Genomic DNA, 12441 nt, shown 5'->3' on the forward strand with positions numbered 1-12441 from the left:
TGTTACTTGTGTTCATTTTCTAGGTGCGAGCCAAGATTTTGTCTGGTAACAACAGTATTATTTTCAAAACCAAGTTTCAGCTGCCTGTTATATACACTGAACGTTCTGCTAGGAAACAAAATTTAGAAATAACTTTTCCCATTTAGATCTGAAGAAAGAGCGAAAAACCTTTTCCAGTGCCCAGTACCTCCTTCCAGATCTGGGCTGCTGTGTCCACATCACAGTTCCATGTCCTAATGAGACATTTCCTTGCAGCTCGTCGTCACGCAGCTGGGCTACGACACACGTGTGACCATCCTCGGGCACGTGCAGAGAGGAGGGACCCCTTCGGCATTCGACAGGATCTTGGTGAGTTGGGAAGGGTTGGACATCTTCACAAGGTCTCTAGGAGGAAGCGTTTCTGGAGAGGCACAGGCGCCAGCCGGCCGTGGAGGCTGGCAAGATCCTCCCCCAGAGATGCCGGCGGCCCGGCCCTCATCTTAACGATCCTTGAGACCTTTGGTGTAGACCAGTCTCTAGGCCTGCAGCCATTCAGATGCGGGGAGAGCTCCCTAATGTGGGAAGGCAGTGCCTGGTGTTGGCATGACGTGGACCCCAGAGGGCACAACCCCAGGGCAGAAAGGCTGTGTTTCTGTATGAGTTTCTGAAACCCAACTCGGGGCAGCAGGAATCCCAAGTACAAACCCTCAGTTCTTAACACTCCTGCTCTCCATCTGCTCTGATCGCCCCTCTGTTCCCGTCTTGCCGATTCTAAAGGAGTGGAAATCCCTTGGCTCTAAAGAGTTGGGCTGGAAGTGGGAGGGACTGTGAGCACCTGACTGAGGTCATTGGAGGTCATGGAAAGATAGCAGGAGGTGACAGGGACCGGACAGGGCGGGAGGCGGCCCCTGACCCACACGGACCTGGTTTCCAGGCCAGCCGCATGGGAGTGGAGGCAGTCATTGCCTTGCTAGAGGCCACCCCGGACACCCCAGCTTGTGTCGTGTCACTGAACGGGAACCACGCCGTGCGCCTGCCACTGATGGAGTGCGTGCAGATGGTGAGTGGGCAGCCCATGGCCAAGGGCGGGGCGGGGACGGCTGGGACACATGCTGCTTGTCGGGCCAGCCTGGGCACCTCGGGTGTCTCATCGGTGCACACTGCGTTACACGGCCTTTCTGAGAAGGAGGTGAGCTGTCTGTGGGGAGGGAGCAGGCTTGTGTTCTCACCCACACCTGCAGAGCCTGCGCCGTCTTCGCTCTTTGGTTTTCTAAGTTACCATCCATCTCTGTGGCACATAGTCGTAACCTTCCCTGAGGGGGGTCTAGAGCATCGGGATCCTCAACAGTCAAGGATGCAGGTGGCCCCAGGGCGCCAGGTGCTGCAGAAGGACAGTGCAGGGAGGTGGCCGAGAGAGAGAGAAATCCATGGACAGAGTGCAGGGGAGGAGGGAGTGACAGACTTCCGTGGGGCAGAGGGGGCAGGGAGGCAGGGAGGCGGGTGTGAGAGAGATCTGTGGGGTGGTATTTTGTACAGAAGGTGGGACCTTCCCAAACTTCTCCAGTTTCAGCCACTTCCTGTCCTCCTATCCCCAAGGACATTCAGGTCTGTGATGGGACACAGGGATAGCTCTGGTCACCCGAAGATACAACCACCCTTCTTGGGCCAGGGAACTGCTTGCCTGCAAATGAACAAAGGGAAAAGCAGTTCCAGCTTTTCAGGCATTGCTCAGTAGTGGAGGTGGCTGTGGAGTTAGCTGCATTTGAAGTTATTGTATTTATTTATTTACTTATTTATTTATTTAGAGACGGAGTCTCACTCTGTTGCCCAGGCTGGAGTGCAGTGGCGCGATCTCGGCTCACTGCAAGCTCCGCCTCCTTGGTTCACGCCATTCTCCTGCCTCAGCCTCCCGAGTAGCTGGGACTACAGGTGCCCGCCACCACGCCTGGCTGAATTTTTTTTTTTTTTTTTTGTATTTTTAGTAGAGGTGGGATTTCACCGTGTTAGCCAGGATGGTCTGGATCTCCTGACCTTGTGATCCGTCCACCTTGGACTCCCAAAGTGCTGGGATTACAGGCGTGAGCCACTGTGCCCGGCTGTTGTTTTATTTTTCAGAGTTCATTCATGATTCATGACTCCTGTTTTGTTGCCTCTTAACACACACAAAGAAGTCATGAAGCAATCAAGTCAGGGACTTGTTGAAAGTCACCTTGTAAACATAATTTCCAAAAGCCCAAGGGAGAAAATAGTATTTGTGTGTATGTGTGTGTGTGTGTGTGTGTGTGCAGGCTTATGTCTCTGTGTATGTATGTATATGTGTGTGCATGTGTGTCTCTGTATATGCATGTACATGCAGGTTTATGCATATGTGTGCGTGTTTGTGAGTGTGAGGTAGTTTGTGTCTGCGTGTGTGTATGTTTATATGCATGAGTATGCATGTTTTTGTGAGGTGTGTGTCTGCATGTTAGTGTGTGTGCATGTGTGTATATGCATATGTGTACATTTGAGTGTGAGGTATGTATCTGCATGTTAGTGTGTGCATGTATGTTTATATGCATGCGTGTGTGTGAGGTAATGTGTCTGCATGTCTGTGCATGTATGTTTATATGCATGTGTGTGTATGTTTGGGAGAGGTAGTATGTGCCTGCATGTTTGTGTGTGTGTGCAGGTACGTTTCTATGCAGATGTGTGCATGTTGGCATGAGTGTGAGGTAGCATGTGTTTGCATGTTTGTGTGTGCAGGTATGTTTATATGCATCTGTGTGCATGTTGGTATGAGTGTGAGGTAGTGTGTGTCTGCATGTTAGTGTGTGCCTGTGTGCATGTGAGAGGCAGTAGGCTTAAAAGGCTCAGAGCACTGAACGACATGCGGTACGTGTATTTTGAGCCTGTGTCTCGTGTCTCTGCTTGTCTAGAGATGACCGTGGTAGGTGTCACTTGCCCTGACCTTGAAACCACCCTTGTGTGGCTTTGTTTTTAAAGCTGAGGGAGCCACTACTGTGCACCTGCTGTTTGTCAGGCGTCTTCCTGAGGGTCTGACGTGTTTGAATAACCTTAGAGATTGCTGGAAGTAGGAGTATTTTTCTCATCTTACAGATGAGGAAATTGAAGTTCAGAGCGAGAAAGAACTTGCCCGAGATCCTGACGTTGCCTGGGGCTGCCTGGCGTGCATCAGGCCCAGCCCCGTGTCCCAGGGCCTCGATCCGGGCCCCTTAGCTCCCCCGCCCGCTGTGACCTCGCTCCCGTCCCATATCCCCCAGTGAGCTGGTGTGTTTTGTTTTGTTTTTCCCCACCATAATCAAATTGAGAATTCCTTAGAACCATGCCTGAGAGATTTCATTTCCTCCGGCTTTGTTCTCTTGGAGCTCAATCTTCACAATGTTGTGTCCACAAACAGCAGGTGACACCTTCTCTTTTTCCTCAGAAGCCTCCTGAGCTAAGCAGTCCCCAGGGCTCTGACCTCACAGCCGGGCAGTGAGGGGCTGGCTGCCAACCAGCATTAGGACACACTTGGCGGCCGGTCGTCTAGACCATTAACCCTGGGGCTGCCAGCTGCCTGGGTCAGACTGGAGGAGGCTGGTGGGAAGGACCGAGCCAGTCTCCACCCACCCCATCCATGATGCACCAGGTCCTGACACATTCTTCTTTTCATCGTTGTTTTAAAAGACTCAGGATGTGCAGAAGGCGATGGACGAGAGGAGATTTCAAGATGCGGTTCGACTCCGAGGGAGGTGAGGTGCTTTGGAGAAAGCTCTGCCCTGTCAGGAACACATACCCCTCAGGCCCAGCCACTGCAAATGTGCTTAGGGGTTGTGCTTGTTCTATGTCAATATGAAAAATCAGAAAGTCAGGCAGTACTCACAGCACCGCTTTTGCAGTAGCAGGCCCTGGTGACTGGTTAGAGAGAAATCATTTTCTAAATTTGCCATTGGTCCTTTTTGGCAAGGTGGTGGTTGCTTAGGAGCTAATGAGATTAAGGCACAAGGTGACTTATGGCCTTTTAAAAACAAACCAAAACAAAAAACGGAGTCTCCTTCTGTTGCCCAGGCTGGAGTGCAGTGGTGCCATCTCAGCTCCCTGCAACGTCTGCCTCCCATGTTCAAGCAATTCTCGTGCCTCAGCCTCCCGAGTAGCTGGGACTACCGGCGCGTACCAGTGCGTGTTACCATGTGCAGCTAATTTTTGTATTTTTAGTACAGACGAGGTTTCACCATGTTGGCCAGGCTGGTGTCAAACTCCTGACCTCAAATGATCCACCTGCCTCAGCCTCCCAAAGTGCTGGGATTACAGGCTTGAGCCACCACACCCGGCCGTGGCCCATGTTTTGCAAGAGAAAGTTATGAAGTGTAGAAGCATGCCCTTTTCTCTCAGTCCATTTCCACCAGACACGGACAGCACCGCGGGTCACGGCTAAGGGCTCTGCCGTGCACGTGGAATTCTGGGGCCTCCTCCTTCTGCGCAGATAGTCGGCAGACACATTGAGTGCTGGCAGATAAGCCGCTGTTTCTCCACATGAGCCCTGAGTTGTGTCCGGTATTCTCGACTCCGGTCCAATGACACCCTCTTCCTTTAGGAGCTTTGCGGGCAACCTGAACACCTACAAGCGACTTGCCATCAAGCTGCCAGATGATCAGATCCCAAAGGTAGGTGGCTGGCCTCCCGCGATGCCCCGACCTCTCCCGCGGGCCTCCCCTCATGGCCTCTGCCTCGCTGAATGAGGCCACCTGTTTTCAGGCCTGGCACGGCATGGGCCACTGCCAGAGTGTGCAGCAAATGGAGCTCTCGTGTGCCCGTGACCCAGCGCTCACCTGCCTTCTGTTTTGCAGACCAATTGCAACGTGGCTGTCATCAACGTGGGGGCACCCGCGGCTGGGATGAACGCAGCCGTACGCTCAGCTGTGCGCGTTGGCATTGCCGACGGCCACAGGATGCTCGCCATCTATGATGGCTTTGACGGCTTCGCCAAGGGCCAGGTGAGTCACCCAGGATGCCGTAGGCAGGCAGACACCCTGGCTCTGAGCGCAGTGGATGTGGGGGGGGCCCCCTCCACGGCCCTCATATCTTTTCACGCCTCAGTCCAGGATCCTGTGATATTGTGACTGAATGACTACTTATTTAAGGCATGGCTTCTGGAGTAAAATCTCACCCTAAGGTAGGTTTCAGGCCCTCAAATGGAGCCCAGGGTATGATGTGCTTTTGAATTTTCTGAAAAGGTGCTGGGGGATGGCAGTGCCTCTGGGGTCTGATGGCCCTGACATTAGGTGAGAAGGAAGGTGACATTGTCTCAGAGGCTGTGGTTGGTTTAAACCAGGCACTGGAGGAAAAGCAGGCGGTGTCTGGTATGCACAAGCACCCACTGAAATACAAACCTTAGTGAACACAGGTAACACCTCCTGATGTGTGCTGTATCCAGTTGTTCTGTGGGATTGACACATGTTCACCCATTTAAGCCTCACACTAAATCTAAGATGTTATCCCCATTTTCCTTACAAGAAAACTGAGGCACAGGGATGCCAACTGGGCTGGGTGCACGAGGGAGGACTGGAAACAGGATTCTGAGCTCCTGACCAGGGGCTGAACTTGTGGCTATTTGTTTGTCTGATTAGCCAACAAATACCTACTTTGTGAAATCCTTTTTTTGAGATGAAGTCTTGCTCTGTTGCCCAGGCTGGAGTGCAATGGCGCGATTTTGGCTCACTGCAACCTCCGCCTCCTGGGTTCGAGCGATTCTCCTGCCTCAGCCTCCTGAGTAGCTGAAATTACAGGCACACGCCACCACGCACAGCTCATTTTTGTATTTTTAGTAGAGAGGGGGTTTCATCATGTTGGCCAGGCTGGTCTCCACCTCCTGACCTCAGGTGACCCACCCACCTCGGCCTCCCAAAGTGCTGGGATTACAGGCATGACCCACCGTGCCCGGCCTCCTACTTTGTGGAATTCTTATGCTGAGGAATTAAATGAGTGAGCAAAGCAGACACAACTCTCTGGTTCCATGGAGATTGCGTTTTAGACGGGGAGAGAGGACAGTGACTGAGGATCCCCCTGCTCTCTGGACAGTGAGCAGTGCTCAGAGGCATGCTGAGGAGGGCCTGCTGGAGATCCCCTAGACAGCCACGCTGGGGAAGGTGCTCCCAGGCTGCAGGTCAGAAGATGAGCAGGCGGCTCATGGGGCCCTCAGGGGACACTAATCCCAGGCGGAGGGAAAGGATGCTCTGGAGCTGATGCTCACAGGGGCGGGGGCTCCGAGCCCACACAGGGCAGTGAGGATGGGAACTGCAGGGGCAGGGCCGGCTTGTTTGTGGGCAGCCTGAGGAGGTTGGCTTTTATGTTATGTGAGATTCGAAGGTCCTGAGCAGGGACTGGCCCACACCAAGAGCTTTCTAAAAGGACCCTGTGGTGTTCACTGAGGCGGAGGCAGGAGGCAGGGCTCCCAGCGGGGCTTTGCAGTCACCTAGCAAGAGATGGTGGGTCCAGACTGGCTACTGTGCAGATGGCGAGAAACCTCCAAGGGTCTGGAGGTATGGAGGGCACGGAGGGCAGAAGGGATTTGCTCACTAAGTACACGCAGGCATAAACAGAGGAGGCAAGGATCACTCCGTTCCTGGCCTGAGCACATGGAAAGGGTAGAGTTGCAACTTATGAGGACTAGGAAGCCCTGAGACACACTGCTTGCAGGAAGGATGAGGAGCGGAGACTCATGAGGCCAGGGTGAAGGTGTGTGTCCCATGGCCGAGGACAGGACTGGGGATGCCGGGGTGAAGGTGTGTGTCCCACGGCCGGGGACAGGACTGGGGATGCCGGGGTGAAGGGGTTTGTCCCTCAGCTGGGGACAGGACTGGGGATGCCGGGGTGAAGGTGTGTGTCCCTCAGCTGGGGACAGGACTGGGGATGCTGGGGTGAAGGTGTGTGTCCCTCAGCCCAGGACAGGACTGGGGATGCCGGGGTGAAGGTGTGTGTCCCTCAGCTGAGGACAGGACTGGGAATGCTGGGGTGAAGGTGTGTGTCCCGCGGCCAAGAATGTGCAGTAAGCCCCTGTGTCCCAGCATCTTCAGGAGGGTTTGGCTCAGCTCGTGGGTTTAGGAGTCTTCAGCGGCTCCACGTCTCCATGTAGTTAAAGGTGCAGAACTCACAGAGCTTCCCTGAGGGCCTGAGTGCAGGCAGGAGAGACAGAAGGTCCAGGACTGAGTCCTCAGGGCGCCATTGTTAAGAGTAGGGTGGGAAGAGGAAACCCCAGCCCAGGAGACTCAGGAGTGGCAGAGAGGTGGGGTGGAGATACCCTGTGGCATCCCTGGGAACACAGATGATCCACCTTCCACCATTGCTGGCCCCCTTTCCGTGTTGGCCCATCCACCCGCATCTCAGCAGCAGGAACCGGATTAGGAACCGTTCTGTCCTGGGTGGATCTTGCTTTCCCTGTCTTTCTTGTTCAGACTTGTGAAAATTAATTAGCTTAAAACTGGTATTTGCTTTATTTAAAGAAATACTGCCTTCAAAACTGATTTATGTGGGAAAAAAAAAGCCTGACTTATATGGTTCTGTCAAATATATATATATATATATATATATATATATATATATATGTGTGTGTGTGTGTGTATGTATATATATTTGTGTGTGTATGTATATATATTTGTGTGTGTATGTATATATATTTGTATATATATTTGTATATATATATGTGTGTATATATATTTATATGTATATATTTGTATATATGTATATATTTGTATATATGTATATATTTGTATATATTTATATGTATATATGTGTATATATTTATATGTATATATGTGTATATTTGTATGTATATTTGTGTATATATATTTGTATGTATATTTGTATATATATGTATGTATATTTGTGTGTATATATATTTGTGTATATATATTTGTGTATATACACACACACACACACACACACACACACACACACACCTTGTATAGTATTTACCTTTTGATGTAGAATGATCTTTCTTCTAATGTAGTTTACCTGGAGATCCCCCTGCAGCATAGCAGCGTGTCCACCAAATCCGTGAACTTACCCAGAATCTTGTGACCGGAAGCTGCGGAGCTGGGGTTCGAGCCCCATGGGTTCTCGTCCCGCGGCCCTGCCGTCCTCGCAGTGGCATCCTCTTTCTGCGATTACCTTTTGCTTAGTAATCTGTTTTCCTTTTTTTCTCCCTAGTTTGTAAGAAACGAAATTTTCCCTTAATCTTTTACCAGTTTAGAAACCATCATATTACTTTTCTTTTAGTTGCCGGTGGCGGGATACGGGGAGCTGATGTATCTCACACATGGCTCGGGATGAGACGCAGAGGCCCCCACAGGCAGGGAGAATGCAGCCCCTCTGCTGTTCTTCATGAGTTGTTAACCTTGGGCTTCTGTTTCTCCCCTTGATTCATCCGGGCATCGTGATAAATGCTGTCTCATACGCCTCTCAAATCTTTACCGGAATGCAGCCTGTTGAAAAGTACAGAAAGCTATTTTTAGCACTTTCTAACTTGCCTTTTGTTGTTCGCTTTAGCTGTTTCATTCTGTGTTTGCACATTAGATCAAAGAAATCGGCTGGACAGATGTCGGGGGCTGGACCGGCCAAGGAGGCTCCATTCTTGGGACAAAACGGTAACTTCCAAATCTCAACTCTTATGACCTGCTTTTAAGGAAGAAGGAAGAGCCGTGTTCTGGGAGAGAATCGCTGGGTGCCGATGCCATTTGCAGTTCCTGTGGCATCCCTAAGGGAGGGGAGCAGGCAGTTACCGGTCCTCCCTCCAGTGGAACTGCCCGTGTTCCAGGGAGCTGGGGATTCGTCCCAGGGCATAAGAGAGATGAGGAGGTAACTTGTGAACGCCTCCCTCTAATTCATATTTCCATTCATTTGAAAAGCCTACTGGCAAGCCTAAAGCCTCCACTTGGAGGTCATAAAGATGAGTGGCATCATGGAGCCGTGGAGACGCCACTCTAAGCAAACCCTAAAGCAGCCTGGATAGCAGGTAGCATTGGTGGGAAGAGTAGCCCTGAGCAGCTGTGACTCGAGGCTCAGATTTCCACAGCCGAGGAAAGGACCCAGGGAATTCTAGTCTAGAAATCTCTTTTTCGGACCTACAGTAAGCCTCGCGTCCCTGCATCGCTGGGGACGATGGGATTTTCTAACGTAGATGAAGCCTGAGTGATTCTCGCCTTTGATCATGTCAGGGGTGTGAATATTAACATCTGTCATCACTACACATTACAGTCTCATATGGAAGGAAGGTAGTTTTTGGCAAATATAATAAATGATGGATTCCACGTAATTCTGGCTTATTGTTCCAAGGGAGTTAGCTTTACCCTTTGCTTTGCTTTGCTTTGCTTTACAGCCAGGACCCTGGTACTCCCAGCCACTGGCGAGGAGCCTCAGAGCTGGGTTAGCTCTGCAGCTGCCTCCTGGCTGTTCTCATGAGCTCTGCGTGTCGGTGCCCCAGACGGTAAACCTCTAGGTAGAGGCAGGTGGATCCCTTGGTGTGCGTCCCGGGGCTGAGGACTGGCCGCTGACACCCCGGGCACAGGTGCTTGATAAGCCAGCCAGGGCGCTGCTCTCGAGAACGTAGAGAGGACTCGCTGGCTGTTGTGGGCTCGTCCTGAAGAGGCTTAAGAAACCTCACCTTAGGGGCCAACATAGGTTTGCAGTTAGCTGCATCCACTTCTCTGCTCTGATTGCCTGGCCTGAACGTTTTTGCCCTACGATGTCTTATAAATCTACGAAGAGTACAAGTACTTCTTCCAATCAACATGAAACCTTTGGGTGGGCTTGGGATGGGATCCAGGGAGGGGCACAGTCTGGTGTTGCACTTGTTAGCCCTGTCATGTGACATTGGTGAGAGCATGGGGGAGGGAGAGCAGGTATGAGCAGATGGGATTTTAAATGAGATCAATAGTGGATAATGCATATGTAAGTTATTTGGAAACTGGAAATTTCCATTTAAACAATTATCAGGCACTTTGGCTCACGCCTGTAATCCCAGCACTTTGGGAGGCTGAGGCAGGTGGATCCATGAGGTCAAGAGATGGAGACCATCCTGGGCAACGTGGTGAAACCCTGTCTCTACTAAAAATGCAAAAAATTAGCCGGGCGTGTTGGCGGGCGCCTGTAGTCCCCAGCTACTCGGGAGGCTGAGGCAGGAGAATCACTTGAACCCGGGAGGCAGAGCTTGCAGTGAGCCGAGATTGCGCCACTGCACTCCAGCCTGGTGACAGAGCGAGACTCCATCTCAAAAAAAAAAATTGTTAATAATTATAACATTTATTTTTTATTTTTTCTAATGGGGCAATAGAGTTCTTTTTAGGTCAAGGTATGAGCTGAAATGCTTTATTCCATTTTCCCATGAAAACACTGTTTTGAGATGAGATTCCTGGTCGTTCTGCCATCTGCCAGCCACAACGGCATGAGTGAAAAGGCAAACGTTTACCGCTCCTTAAAACCACAGACTGGGGAAGGCGGCAGGGTAGGGACCGGTGTGGTTTCTCGGGGGTTCCCAGCGTGGCGTCCCGCGGACCGCGTGGAGTTTGGGGTGTCTGACATCATTCTCCATGTGGCTATTTTCAGCGTTCTCCCGGGGAAGTACTTAGAGGAGATCGCCACACAGATGCGCACGCACAGCATCAACGCGCTGCTGATCATCGGTGGATTTGAGGTACGTTACCGTTTCTCTCTTGCTGGTCTTGCAGGTGTGAGCCGCGCCCTGTGTTGGCTAAACATTAAGCTACTTGTTGGCTACTGGCCACGATCCGAGATGATAGGTTCCCAGACCCAGCGGCCACTGGAGAATTGTAGAACAGCAGAATAGCAGGTGCTAAGACATGGCCTACGAGTGGCCCAGTTCCAATAAAGCAACTTAACCGAGAAGCAAAAGCTTGACTCCTTAACTGGGCCTCATCTATTCAGTGAGCTCTTGATGTATTTCAGGCCTGTGGAAGTAATTCTCTCTCTTGAGTCCAGAGTCCAGTGGCTACTTAGAGAGTAAGGTAGTTATACCTAGAATTTTGTTTAAAATCACATATTGGACTGTAGACCCTGATATTTTTCTATTCAATGAAGATTAGTGCCATGGTAACCTTTCCATTTACTTTTAGGAAAAGTAAAAACCGGCTGGGCGCAGTGGCTCACGCCTGTAATCCCAGCACTTTGGGAGGCCGAGGCGGGCAAGATCACCTGAGGTCAGGAGTTCAAGACCAGCCTGACCAACATGGTGAAACCCTGTCTCTACTAAAAATACAAAAATTAGCCGGGCGTGGTGGCAGGCGCCTGTAGTCCCAGCTACCCGGGAGGCTGAGGCAGGAGAATCGCTTGAACCCGGGAGGCAGAGGTTGCAGTGAGATGAGATTGCACCACTGCACTCCAGTCTGGGCAACAAAGCGAGACTCCATCTCAAAAAAAAAAAAAAAAAAAAACAAAGTAAGGACCTCAGAAATGAGAGTCTTATCCATGAGAGGTTTAGTCTTCTAACTGATCATGTCTGTCCTGCGCCCTTTGTGCTTAGAACCTGCCCATCCTTGTCTGTGGTCTTAACGCGACTCTGTGTTGATCTCGTAGTGTTTTCGTGACGCCCCAGTGTGCTCCCTGCGTGCTGTGGTGGAGGTGGCTCTCCCAGGCTGTCCTAGCGAGACCCCCCTCCTCCCCAGCTTCCCTCTCGCCCCACAACTCCCACGCTTGTCTGACAGGCCTACCTGGGACTCCTGGAGCTGTCAGCCGCCCGGGAGAAGCACGAGGAGTTCTGTGTCCCCATGGTCATGGTTCCCGCTACTGTGTCCAACAATGTGCCGGGTTCCGATTTCAGCATCGGGGCAGACACAGCCCTGAACACTATCACCGACGTAAGTCTGTGCGCGCCCCGCCAGGCGGGCCCCGGCCCTTTTTATCTACCAGTGCGCTAGAAACAGCCTTTTACGAATACCCTGAATGAGAGCTTCTCATTCTTTCCGACCCCTCCCCCCAGAAAAGTATCTTTTTAGATTCTGAAAATTTTTGATCTCACTCCCAAAAAGTTTTACCACCTCTTCTTCTGTGTGGCCACGAGGGGGAGGTAGCGTGGCCGAGACTCCGGGAGTGCCCGTGAGCACCTGTGTCGCTGAGAAGGGCTGGGTCGCAGTCTCCTGTGATTGCACCAGCATTAAAATAGCTTTTTTTTTTTTTTTCTTTTTTTGTGCTGAGCCTAAATTTTCTTTGAGCCTCCAATACCCATTATGACGAACCCCTGCCTTGATGCTGAGGGTAGAAATTGAACTGAATATTTTATAATTTTATTCATTGCCCCGAATGCATCATTGCGTTTGTTATTCCTGTGTTCTTCGCTGTTGACCTCATGTTCCCCTTTGTAAATTGGGGATGTTAAATTACGTCTAAGGCAATATTGGTGCTAGTTTAGTTTTTTTGCCAAGAGACAATAATAAAACATAGAAATATATTCTTTTTTTTTTTTTTTCTTTATGA

The 12441-nt window shown here is 50.9% G+C and overlaps 1 protein-coding gene across 5 annotated transcripts in view; it reads left to right on the forward strand.

The window, feature by feature from the left end:
- Window positions 1-12441, forward strand: part of PFKP (phosphofructokinase, platelet) — a 67711-nt gene that overhangs the window by 38654 nt on the left and 16616 nt on the right. For 3 of the 5 annotated variants that reach the window (XR_008510203.2, XM_054521664.2, NM_001133150.1), the window contains 8 exon segments: window positions 256-348; window positions 914-1039; window positions 3646-3710; window positions 4553-4622; window positions 4806-4952; window positions 8530-8600; window positions 10558-10645; window positions 11673-11825. Coding sequence is in view for 4 of the 5 variants with exons in the window: in XM_054521664.2 (XP_054377639.1) it covers window positions 256-348; window positions 914-1039; window positions 3646-3710; window positions 4553-4622; window positions 4806-4952; window positions 8530-8600; window positions 10558-10645; window positions 11673-11825 (813 nt within the window). In the remaining variant the exon portion in view is untranslated. 5 annotated transcript variants of the gene reach the window in all.

Source organism: Pongo abelii, chromosome 8 (assembly GCF_028885655.2).
Source record: "Pongo abelii isolate AG06213 chromosome 8, NHGRI_mPonAbe1-v2.0_pri, whole genome shotgun sequence".
Taxonomy (NCBI): domain Eukaryota; kingdom Metazoa; phylum Chordata; class Mammalia; order Primates; family Hominidae; genus Pongo; species Pongo abelii.